Source organism: Spermophilus citellus (assembly GCF_964194105.1).
Source record: "Spermophilus citellus genome assembly, chromosome: 10".
NCBI lineage: Eukaryota > Metazoa > Chordata > Mammalia > Rodentia > Sciuridae > Spermophilus > Spermophilus citellus.
This window is the reverse complement of record NC_138197.1, coordinates 37380215-37392831: the sequence shown is the minus strand read 5'-3', so window position 1 is coordinate 37392831 and position 12617 is coordinate 37380215. Positions and strand designations below refer to the sequence as shown.

The window sequence follows — 12617 nt, the reverse complement described above, 5'->3', positions numbered from 1 at the left end:
GCACAATATCAGGATGATGCTTAGCTGTGCTGTCTGGGAAATCACAAGATTTTCATTAAGAAAGCTGTGAACCAACTCATGAGCAAATCTTGATGTTTGCCGGTTTGACCTTGAAGATGGGAGTTTTATCATGAATTAATTATACACAGCCTTTTAGATGGATGCATTAGCAAATCTTCAGTGATTTTAGTCATTGGACTTTTTCTAACAGACAATGGTTGGTGTTGAACAGAGCATGTTTTCAATTATCTTAAGTGTGGAACTCATAATGGGAAATTTAGGAAATGGATTCATAGCACTGGTGAACTGCGTGGACTGGGTCAAAAGAAGAAAGATCTCTTCAGTTGATCAAATCCTCACTGCTTTGGCACTCTCCAGAATTGGTATGGTTTGGATATTTTTCCTAGAATGGTGGGTACCTGTGCTGTATTCAAATTTATGGGCAACTGTAATGACTATCAGAATCATTTATTCTACCTATACAGTAATCAATCATTTCAGCATCTGGTTTGCTACAAGCCTCAGCATCTTTTACTTTCTCAAGATAGCCACATTTTCTAACTCTGTTTTTCTGTACTTAAGGTGGAGAATTAAAATAGTTATTTCAGTGACACTGATGGTGTCTCTAGTCGTCTTGTTTTTAAACATTATTGTTATAAATCTACACATTGATTTCTGTTTTGATAAATACAGAGGAAACCTGTCTGACAGCTCCGGTCTGACTAGAGATGCACATCTTTACATACTTTTATCATTCACCATTACTGTGTTCACATTCGTACCCTTCACCATGTCCCTGGTCACTTTTCTCCTACTGATCTTCTCTCTGTGGAAACATCTGAAGAGGATGCAGCACAATGCCAAAGGATCCAGAGACGCCAGCACCACGGCCCACGTGAAAGCCTTGCAAACTGTGATCGCCTTCCTGCTACTATATGCCATTTTCATTCTGTCCTTTCTTGTTCAGTTTTTGACCTCTGGGTTCCTGAACAGTAATCCGATTATGTTTTTGACTAAGGCTGCTGGGGCAGCTTTCCCTACAGGCCACTCATTTGTCCTGATTCTAGGGAATGGGAAGCTGAGACAGGCCTCTCAGTCAGTGCTGTGGAGGCTGAGGTGCAAGTCCCAAGATTCTGAGCCATCAGGTCCATAGACCATTTTGGAATCATTTTGCATATTCTAGAAAGAAGTAATTTAACACAAAATTCTTGTAAGTTTGTACTTTCCAAATATTCTTATATGAAATATAGCTTTATGAATTTTATAAAATCACGTTTGAAATATATAGTAACTATATATATTGCAACTTTAGCAGTACATATGCAAATTTGTATATTAGCATGTTTTATACATGCAAGGATATCAGTGCAAAGTCATTAAAGATAATAAGCTTTTATAGTAATAAATAATATGAATTTTCTGTCAGTCATTAACTTTTTAGATTTTAAAATGAGGAATGTAAAATATAGAATATTTATGTATGTATCTTTGCATATGAAACATGATCACTAAAAATAAAACTATAATTATATTCATAAATTAATTCTTTAATTTAGAATAAGTGCCTAAAATAGCAGATAAGAAATGAAAAATGAAATATAACTATTAGATATCTATACACTAAATCCATTATTTCAAATACAAGACCTAATTTACAAATGTTTTTTTTTATTTTTTATTTTTTTCACTCCAGAGATATTAAAGGCTTTTTTAAAATAAGGGGTAAGAATGTATTTCAAAACCTATACAAAGAATGACAATCTTAATAAATTTTTATTGATTTCTTTCAGCACTCTAAGTATTTTCACAAAACCAGCAAAGTCCCATGTAGTTCCAGATTGATCCATAAATTGTTCTTTTTTTTTTAAAATTATTTTATTGTTGGTTGTTCAAAACATTACATAGTTCTTAATATACCATATTTCACAGATTGATTCAAGTGGGTTATGAACTCCCATTTTTACCCCGTATACAGATTGCTGTGTCACATCAGTCACATTTCCATTGATTTACAAATTGCCTTTCTGGTGACTGATGTATTCTGCTGTCTATCCCATTCTCCACTGTCCCCCCTCCCCTCCCCTCCCCTCCCCTCCCCTTCTCTCTCTCCATCCCCTCTACTATAGGCTGACTTGTTCTGAGTATCCTCTTTTATCAGTTTCAGATTCTTGGAAGGTATTAATCATTATTAGAAATATACAATTTACATTGGAAATCCATGGGAGACAACAATGCATTTTGCAATATATTAAATAATGTTCAATGGTTTTCAAATATGTCTCACAAAACATTTCAATTTTAATGCATAGGACAACTGAATCTTGATTGATAATAATCTTTTAATGAATATTACTCTGAAAAATTAGTGCTTATGTTAACTTTATTTCATCATTTACTTGTATTTATAAAACAGGAAAAAGATCAGTTTGTCATAGAAACAGAAAATTAGAAAAACTTACAACCATATCATTACCAAGAATTTTTGTTATTTGTATGATATTAGTATTGATTAAGTAGCAAATCAAAAGGTGAGCTAATAAAACAGGTAAAAGTTTTATAACAAATTAGGCTGACAGGTAGTTAAAGGACAGGGAAACAATGTTATGTGACCTGTGATCAATGTTGTCAAATCTTTAGTGACAAAATTCTGTATATTTTTTAAGCTGATAAATTCTTTATTCATGATTGGTTTTCCCAAACACATTCCTTCAAATTGTAGGGATTGTATTTGGAAAGGATTTTCTCATTTTCCTATTGTCATTCATTCATATATTAATTGAAAAAAATATATGCTGAACACCTATGTGTCTTTTGGAGATATTTAATGGGAAACATATACTATAAAATACAAAGCAGGCATCTGCAAAAATAGCCACTAAAAAGAGGACATCGCAACTTGTATGTGGCCAATTATCAGTATAATTCATAAATTTGAGGTACTATATTTCTTGTGAAGAAACTGAGGTTCTGAGATATTCATACTCATCTAATACTGTGTGAAGGTGTAGCAGAGAGGTAGGATAATAACCCCCTGCAGAACTGCATCCCTGCCCCAAGTTGTTATGAAGCATCCACAGGAGGCTGCTCCCCCATGTCACGAATGTGGTGGAAAAACATGTAAAAGAGTATGCAATTTTGGTGCCTATGTGAAATGTTCTTAATTTTTTCTATGATATTTGCTCCTGGTTAATACGTCCACAAAAGGTAGCATATTGTATTTCCTTGTTTATTTGTTGAATTGGAAGACAGCTATTCCACTAAGGTGTCACAAGTGCTTTGGTTTAATCTGAATATTATCCTTTGCAGTTACAAGTGTATTATTTGCATGTAATTATTTATAATTATTTACTTCTTCCTTGTAATAATTTATATATATATATATATATATATATATATTTGCTACATAATGAAAATACACAAAATGAATGTTTGTGGTGACAACTGGCATCTCTGCTTGTGAATTTAGAATTTGCTAGTGTCGCACCAGTAAATGTTAGTACTGACTTTACCTTTGATAAAATACTTTTTAAAATCCTCCTACAGAGATCTTTCTCTTCCTTATTGCCTGTGATACTTAAATAAAGCCTGTGTTAAAAGTATCAAATGTTGTACAGTTGTGTGAGTTTTAATAAATTCATGTATATGCAACTAGAAATGGGACGTTTGCAATACCCCCAACAATCTCGTATACTTCCCTTTTGTGGTCAAATCCTCCCTGAACCCAAATTCCTACAAATACTCATCTGTTTTCTCTCCCTATAGTCTTGCTTTTCTCAGAAGGTGACATAAATAGATCATAAAGGATGTATCCGAGGTTGCCTTCTTTCACTCAGCATAGTGTTTGAGATTCATCCACATGGATGTCTAGTACATGAGTGGTAATTCATGTATGTATATATAACAGTTTATTTGCATTCACCCCTGGAAGTATGTTTGGTTTGTTTCTAATATAAATGAGGTTGCCTTCTTTCACTCAGCATAGTGTTTGAGATTCATCCACATGGATGTCTAGTACATGAGTGGTAATTCATGTATGTATATACAACAGTTTATTTGCATTCACCCCTGGAAGTATGTTTGGTTTGTTTCTAATATAAATGAATAAAGTTGCTATAAACAAAGGGCCAAGTGTTATTTATTTATTTTAAAAATTTTTTTGTAGTTGTAGATGGACAGAATGCCTTTATTTTATCTGTTCATTTTTATGTGGTGCTAAGAATTGAACCCAGTGCATCACACATGCTAGGAAAGTGCTCTGCCACTGAGTCACTACCCTAGCCTCAAATGTTATTTATTAAGGTGATAATAAATGTCCTTTTCCTCGGATCAACTAAAATACATGTTAATAGTGGTACATGTATCTTTTACAGTATATGTTCCATAATTATTGAAATGTGATGTTTTCATACCTGTATATATTATTGTATAATGGCACCATCAGAGGCAAATAGAAATTCAGAAAGTATCTACAAAGTATGGGGCAGTAATCTCAAAAGAGGAAAAACCAAATTTAATCAGAAAAGTCTGAAAAAACGATATACCAGAAGCTGACTGATATGTATTTTCAAAGTCCTATGAAACATGATGGTAATCCCAAATATTTAGCTAAAAAATATGTCCTAGGAATTAAATTATTTACTATCCTTTCCAAATAAAAATGAGTAGTGCTATTTCCAACATACACTTCACTAAAAATCCTGCTTATGCGTTTTCTTCAAAAAAAAAAAACATTATGGACTGTATCATTTGCTCCCCGCAAACTCTGTCAATCCATGTATTGAATCTTTTTTTTATGTTTTTTTTTATTGATTGTTCAAAACATTACAGAGCTCATGATATATCATCTTTCATACATTAGACTCAATTGGGTTTTGAACTCCCATTTTTACCCCAAATACAGATTGCAGAATCACAACTGTTACATACTCACATTATTACATAATGGCATATTAGTGACTGTTGTATTCTGCTACCTTTCCTATCCCCTACTATCCCCCCTCCCCTCCCCTCCCCTCCCATCTTCCCTCTCTATCTCCTCTGCTGTTGTTCAATTCTCTCCCCCCTTTTCCCCCCTCCCCCTTGCCCCTCATAACCTCTTATAATTTTGTGTATCATTGAAGGTCTCCTACCATTTCCATATGCTTTCCCTTCTCTCTCCCTTTCTCTCTCCCCATTTGGCTTTGTTTACTGTTAGTCTTTTCCTCATGCTCTTCCTTCCTGTTCTGTTCTTATTTACTCTCTTTATATCAAAGAAGACATTTGGCATTTGTTTTTTAGGGCTTGGCTAGCTTCACTTAGCATAATCTGCTCTAATGCCATCCATTTCCCTGCAAATTCTATGATTTTGTCATTTCTTAGTGCTGCATAATACTCCATTGTGTATAGATGCCACATTTTTTTTATCCATTCATCTATTGAAGGGCATCTAGGTTGGCTCCACAGTCTAGCTATTATGAATTGTGTCACTATAATCATTGATGTGGCCGTATCCCTATAGTGTGCTCTTTTAAGGTCCTCAGGGAATAGTCTGAGAAGGGCGATAGCTGGGTCAAATGGTGGATCCATTCCCAGCTTTCCCAGGAATCTCCATACTGCTTTCCAAATTGGCCTCACCATTTTGCAGTCCCACCAGCAGTGTACAAGTGTACCCTTTTCCCCACATCCCCGCCAACACTTATTGTTGTTTGACTTCATAATGGCTGCCAATCTTACTGGAGTGAGATGGTATCTTAGGGTGGTTTTGATTTGCATTTCTCTGACTGCTAGAGATGTTGAGCATTTTTTCATGTACTTGTTGATTGATTGTATGTCCTCCTCTGAGAAGTGTCTGTTCAGGTCCTTGGCCCATTTGTTGATTGGGTTATTTGTTATCTTATTGTTTAATTTTTTGAGTTCTTTGTATACTCTGGATATTAGGGCTCTATCTGAGGTGTGAGGGGTAAAAATTTGTTCCCAGGATGTAGGCTCTCTATTTACCTCTTTTATTGTTTCCCTTGCTGAGAAAAAACTTTTTAGTTTAAGTAAGTCCCATTTGTTTATTCTTGTTATTAACTCTTAGGCTATGGGCGTCCTATTAAGGAATTTGGAGCCCGACCCCACTATATGTAGATCGGAGCCAAGTTTTTCTTCTATCAGACGCAGCATCTCTGATTTGATATCTAGCTCCTTGATCCATTTTGAGTTAACTTTTGTGGATGGCAAGAGAAAGGGATTCAGTTTCATTTTGTTGCATATGGATTTCCAATTTTCCCAGCACCATTTGTTGAAGATGCTATCCTTCCTACATTGCATGCTTTTAGCCCCTTTATCAAATATAAGATAGTTGTAACTTTGTGGATTAGTCTCTGTGTCTTCTATTCTGTACCATTGGTCCACCTGCCTGTTTTGGTACCAGTACCATGCTGTTTTTGTTACTATTGCTTTGTAGTACAGTTTGAGCTCTGGTATCGCTATACCTCCAGATTCACATTTCCTTCTTAGAATTGCTTTTGCTATTCTGGGTCTTTTCTTTTTCCATATGAATTTCATGATTGCTTTATCTATTTCTACAAGAAATGCCATTGGGATTTTGATTGGCATCGCATTAAACCTGTAGAGAACTTTGGGTAATATCGCCATTTTGATGATGTTAGTTCTGCCTATCCATGAACAGGGTACATTTTTCCATCTTCTAAGATCTTCTTTTACTTCTCTCTTTAGGGTTCCATAGTTTTCATTGTATAAATCTTTCACCTCTTTTGTTAGGTTGATTCCCAAGTATCTTATTTTCTTTGAGGATATTGTGAATGGAGTGGTTTTCCTTATTTCCATTTCAGAGGTTTTGTTGCTGATATACAGGAATGCCTTTGATTTATGCATGTTGATTTTATAACCTGCCACTTTGCTGAATTCATTTATTAACTCTAGCAGCTTCTTTGTAGACCCTTTTGGGTCTGTTAAGTATATTATCATGTCATCTGCAAATAGCGATAATTTAATTTCTTCTTTTCCTATTTTTATGCCTTTAATTTCTTTTGTCTGTCTAATTGCTCTGGCTAGTACTTTGAGATCTAAATTGAATAGAAGTGGTGATAGAGGGCATCCCTGTCTTGCTCCAGATTTTAGAGGGAATGCCTTCAGTTTTTCTCCGTTTAGCATGATGCTAGCCTGAGGTTTAGCATGTATAGCTTTTACAATGTTGAGGTAGGTTCCTGTTATCCCTAGTTTTTCTAGTGTTTTGAACATAAAGGGATGCTGTACTTTGTCAAATGCTTTTTCTGCATCTATCGAGATGATCATATGGTTCTTGTCTTTAAGTCTATTGATGTGGTGAATAGCATTTATTGATTTCCGTATATTGAACCAGCCTTGCATCCCAGGGATGAATCCTACTTGATCATGGTGCACAAGTTTTTTGATATGTTTTTGTATTCGATTCGCCAGAATTTTATTGAGAATTTTTGCATCCAAGTTCATTAGAGATATTGGTCTGTATTTTCTTTCTTTAAAGTGTCTTTGTCTGGTTTGGGGATCAGAGTGATTTTGGCCTCATAGAATGAATTTGGAAGAGCTCCTTCTTTTTCTATTTCTTGAAATAGCTTGAAAAGTATTGGTATTAATTCTTCTTTGAAGGTTTTGCATAACTCCACTGTATACCCTTCCGGTCCAGGGCTTTTCTTGGTTGGTAGTCTTTTGATAGCTTCTTCTATTTCTTCCTTTGTTATTGGTCTGTTTAAATTGTGTGTGTCTTCCTTTCTCAATCTGGGCAGATCATATGCCTTAAGATATTTATCGATATCTTCACTATCTTCTATTTTATTGGAATATAGGGTTTCAAAATACTTTCTAATTATCTTCTGTATTTCTGTAGTATCTGTTGTGATATTGCCTTTTTCATCCCGTATGTTGGTAATTTGAGTTCTCTCTCTTCTTCTCTTCGTTAGCATGGCTAAGGGCCTGTCTATCTTATTTATTTTTTCAAAGAACCAAATTTTAGTTTTATCAATTTTTTCAATGTTTTTTTTTTTTGTTTCAATTTCGTTGATTTCTGCTCTAATTTTAATTATTTCTTGTCTTCTACTACATTTGCTGTTGTTTTTCTCTTCTTTTTCTAGGTTTTTTAGGTGTAGTGTGAGTTCATTTATTTGTTGGTTTTTTCTTTTTTTGAGGAAAAAACTCCAAGAAATGAATTTCCCTCATAAAACTGCTTTCATTGTGTCCCATAGATTCCGGTATGTTGTGTCTGTATTATCATTTGTCTCTAAGAATTTTTTCATCTCCTCCTTTATGTCTTCTGTAACCCATTGATCATTCAGTAACATATTGTTCATTTTCCATGTGATGTAGGATTTTTCCTTCCTTCTTTTATCATTGATTTCCAATTTCATTCCGTTGTGATCAGATATGGTGCATGGTATTATCTCCACGCCTTTATACTTACTAAGAGTTGCCTTGTGGCATAATATATGGTCTATCTTTGAGTAGGATCCATGTGCTGCTGAGAAGAACGTGTATCCACCTGATGATGGTTGATATATTCTATATATGTCGGTTAAGTCTAGGTTATTGATTGTGCTGTTGAGTTCTATAGTTTCTTTATTCAGTTTTTGTCTAGAGGATCTGTCTAATGGCGAGAGCGGTGTGTTGAAGTCACCCATAATTATTGTGTTGTGGTCTATTTGACTCTTGAACTTGAGGAGAGTTTGTTTTATGAATGTTGCAGCTCCATTGTTTGGTGCATACAAATTGATAATTGTTATGTCTTGTTGGTGGATGGTTCCTTTTAACAGTATATAGTGTCCTTCTTTATCCTTCTTGATTAACTTAGGTTTAAAGTTGATTTTATTCGATATGAGTATGGCCACTCCTGCTTGCTTCCGAGGGCCATGTGAGTGGTATGATTTTTCCCAACCTTTTACCTTCAGCCTGTGTATGTCTTTTCCTATCATATGAGTCTCTTGAAGGCAGCATATTGTTGGATTTATTTTTTTTGATCCAGGTTACTAGCCTATGTCTCTTGATTGGTGAGTTTAGGCCATTAACATTTAAGGTTACATTTGAGATATGATCTGTACTTCCAGTCATGCTTCTTTATTTATTTATTTTAGTTTGGCTGGTTTTACTTTTTGGTTATTTTCCTCCCCCTTTACTGAGATACCTCCTGCTGTTAGTTTTGGGCACTATTTTTCAATTCCTCTTCTTGTAGTGTTTTGTTCAAAATGCTTTGCAGAGCTGGTTTTCTTGCTGCGAATTCTTTTAGCTTTTGTTTATCGTGAAAGATTTTAATTTCATTGTCAAATCTGAAGCTTAATTTTGCTGGATACAGTATTCTTGGTTGGAATCCATTATTTTTCAGCGTTTGAAATACATTGTTCCAGGATCTTCTCGCTTTCAAAGTCTGTGATGAGAAATCAGTCGTTAACCTAATTGGTTTACCCCTGAATGTAATCTGCCTCCTTTCTCTCGTAGCTTTTAATATTCTCTCCTTGTTCTGTACGTTGGCTATCTTCATAATTATATGTCTTGGAGTTGGTCTATTATGGTTTTGAATGTTTGGGGTCCTGTAGGCTTCCAGGATTTGGCAATCCATTTCATCTTTCATCTCTGGGAAGTTTTCTAGAATTATTTCATTTAATATGCTGTCCATTCCTTTGGTTTGAGTCTCTGTGCCTTCTTCTATCCCGATGACCCTCAAATTTGTTTTTTTTATGATATCCCATATCTCTTGAATAGATTGCTCGTGGGATTTAAGCATCTTTTCTGTGTTGACTATATTCTTTTCAAGTTGATAAACCTTGTCTTCATTATCTGATGTTCTGACTTCTACTTGATCAAGTCTGTTTGTAATATTCTCATTTGAGTTTTTAATTTGGTTTATAGTTTCCTGCAATTCTAGGATTATTGTTTGATTTTTTTTTAAGATCTCTATCTCCTGGTAGAGCTCATTCTTTTCCATTTGAATTTGTTTGTTTAATTCATTTTCAAAATATACTTTTATTGCTTGGACTTGCTGTCTCATGTCTTCCCTAATATTCCTTTCCGTTCGAGTTAGGTATGCCTTGAGTTCTTTCCCTATCCCTGCTTCTGATGTTTCTATGTCCTCCTGTAGAATTAAGTTGTCCTCTATTGTTTGTACTCCTTTTTTCCCTTGTTTTTTCATGTTGTCCATGTTACTTTCTAGCTCTATTTGATTGCTGTGTTTCTGCTCTCTTCTATAGATTTGTTTTGGTTCTGTATTACTCTGTTGTTTCTTCTTTGTGTTGTTAAACTGTGCCTGCTAACGTGGATTCTGCTGGGAAGGAATTCCGACGGCCAAGCTCCAGTGATGTCACTACTCTGCTATGACGGGCCCCAGGCTCCTTGCTGGGGTGTCCTAATGGAGCTGTGTGACTGGACTGTCTCTGTTTGGCTTCAGCTCCCCGTCGAGGCAAGCGGGCAGTCTCCAGCCGCCCAGTATCTCAGGCTGGGGAGTGGACTCCAGCCGCCCAGTCGTGTGGGCAGCGGGCCAGCTGTCGCCGGTGGGCGGGCGATCTCTAGGCACCCAGTCCAGTGGTTGGTAGTCGGCGGGCGGGCGTTCTCCTACCGCCCAGTTACGCGGGCAGTGGGCTAACTGTTGCCGGTGGGCCTGCGGTTTCCAGCCGCCCAGTCGCGAGGGCCTGGCCTCTAGTCCCCTAGTTTCTCCTGCTAGTCTTGGTTTCTCCTGCTAGACCAGATTTCTCCTGAGTGATGGCTCTCGGCAGTTCAAACTGTACTCTGGACCTGCCGTGTGTTGGGTGTGGAGGGTGTCTATTGGGGACCCCGGCACTCTATTGTTTTGTTTCCTTTGTGGGGGATAGAACTGTACCGCTTCCTTCCCCCTCTGAAATCCCACACTCAGCCCGGGGGTCAGTGCGGGCTCATCCGGCAGGATTCCACAGAATCACAGCCACTTTTCTCCCTGCTTTCTAATTAATCACTTCTCTGTGGCGCCCCGCCTTCTGTAGCTGCGGGGAAGGCTGAGCGAATCAGTCAGCCCGGATCCTGGGGTCGCACTATTGGCTATTGGGATCCCTGGCACTCTATTGTTTTGATTTTTTCTGCTCGCCCCTCCCCCAGCGCTGGCTAGACAGGTTTCGTTTTGGCTGTTGATGGGAGGGGGAGTTGAAGGTCAGGTGTCTCTAGTTTTCCCCTAGTCTTTATGCGGGCTCACTCTGATACTCCCTCCCCCGGAAAGCCTAGGAGAGGTTTTATGCGGATTCCCCAATGTATGGGGGATGGGCTGAGTTACACAGACCTGTTTTATTGTTGCAGTCTGTCAGAGAGTGGCGGTGGATACTTCAGCTCTCCAAGATGGTGGCCGCTGATTGCCTTGGTGGAGTTTCCGTTGTGGGGGACGGGACTGTATCGCTTCCTTCCCCGTCTGAAATCCCGTACTCAGCCCAGGGGTCAGTGCGGCCTTGGCCGGCGGGGTTCCACTGAATGGCAGCCACTTTCCTCCCTGCTTGCTAATTAATCACTTCTCTGCAGCGTTCCGCCTTCTGTAGTGGCGGGGCAGGCCATGGGGATCAGTCAGCCCGAATCTCCGGGATCACACAATTGCCTATTCCATGTATTGAATCTTTAGCCCATTTTCTGACTGAGTTAGATGAAAGGCCTTAGGAAATAAATAAGAAATTAACAACAGATAAATTCATGAGGGGTCCTCAAGCCAGCAAAACTGGTGTTTTTATAAGAGGAGGAGAGATACCAGGAATTTTTATGCACGGAGAAGGCCATGTGAGGACAGGTCCTGTGAGAAGTGACCTGCCTACAAATCAGCGAAATTGGCTGCAGCCTTATTTGAGGCCAACTCTGCTGGTCACTTGATCTACAACTTCCAAACTCCACAACTGTGAGGAAATAATTTTCTATGTTTAAGCTACTGAACATGTGATATTTTGTGACTGGCCAGGCACACTAATACAAAGACAGAAGTTTAAGAGTGATGTTAAGCAAATGAAAAATTAAATTTATGGAGAAAAAAGAATTGTGCCTACGATGTAACAAAATGATATTTCTCAGTTTAAAACATATGATTGTTAAAAGATTCCATATGTTGTAGAATAAACTGCAATTCAAAATTCCTTCATTTTATTTCACATAAATTTTGCTTAAATAAAGTTGATTAATAAACAAAAATATCTGCAAAACATGTTGGAACAAGTGACAGGTAAAAAATCATTTAAAGCTTGGATTGAAATGAGACACTGATATAATTCAGACCTTATTAGAAAGAGAAGTATTATATATACTAACAGTTATGTTATAGAACAATAAAATAATAAATTGCTAAATAGATTGCTGAGAAGTTACAATTCTCATTAGCCCAATACAAAGCAGATGGTGAAATTAGAAAATAACAAAATATGATTGACAACAACCATGAAGAAGTCATTCAAAATGAGTCCCAAATTATCAGAAATCACTAAGTGATTTACATTAGATTCTAGAATATGATTCCTCATCAACAGCATGCTATTGTGATTCTTTTGGTTGATCTCTCCACTCTGATAATTTTTCCCTCTTTAATTACAAGAATAAGACTAATCATCAATCATGCTACACAGCAGCTGTGGCCATTCAATGCAGCAGATGGCCACCTTTTCCCCTGCATTTTTTCT

General features: G+C 37.1%; 1 protein-coding gene across 1 annotated transcript; it reads left to right on the top strand.

Moving 5' to 3' along the window:
- Positions 1 to 214: 214 nt before the first annotated feature.
- On the top strand, positions 215 to 1153 carry LOC308658182 (taste receptor type 2 member 14-like; the record flags this gene model as incomplete). The annotated part of the gene is made up of 1 exon (XM_081310791.1): positions 215 to 1153. One exon carries the CDS (start codon positions 215 to 217, stop codon positions 1151 to 1153), a length of 939 nt encoding a protein of 312 aa, XP_081166917.1.
- Positions 1154 to 12617: the final 11464 nt, after the last annotated feature.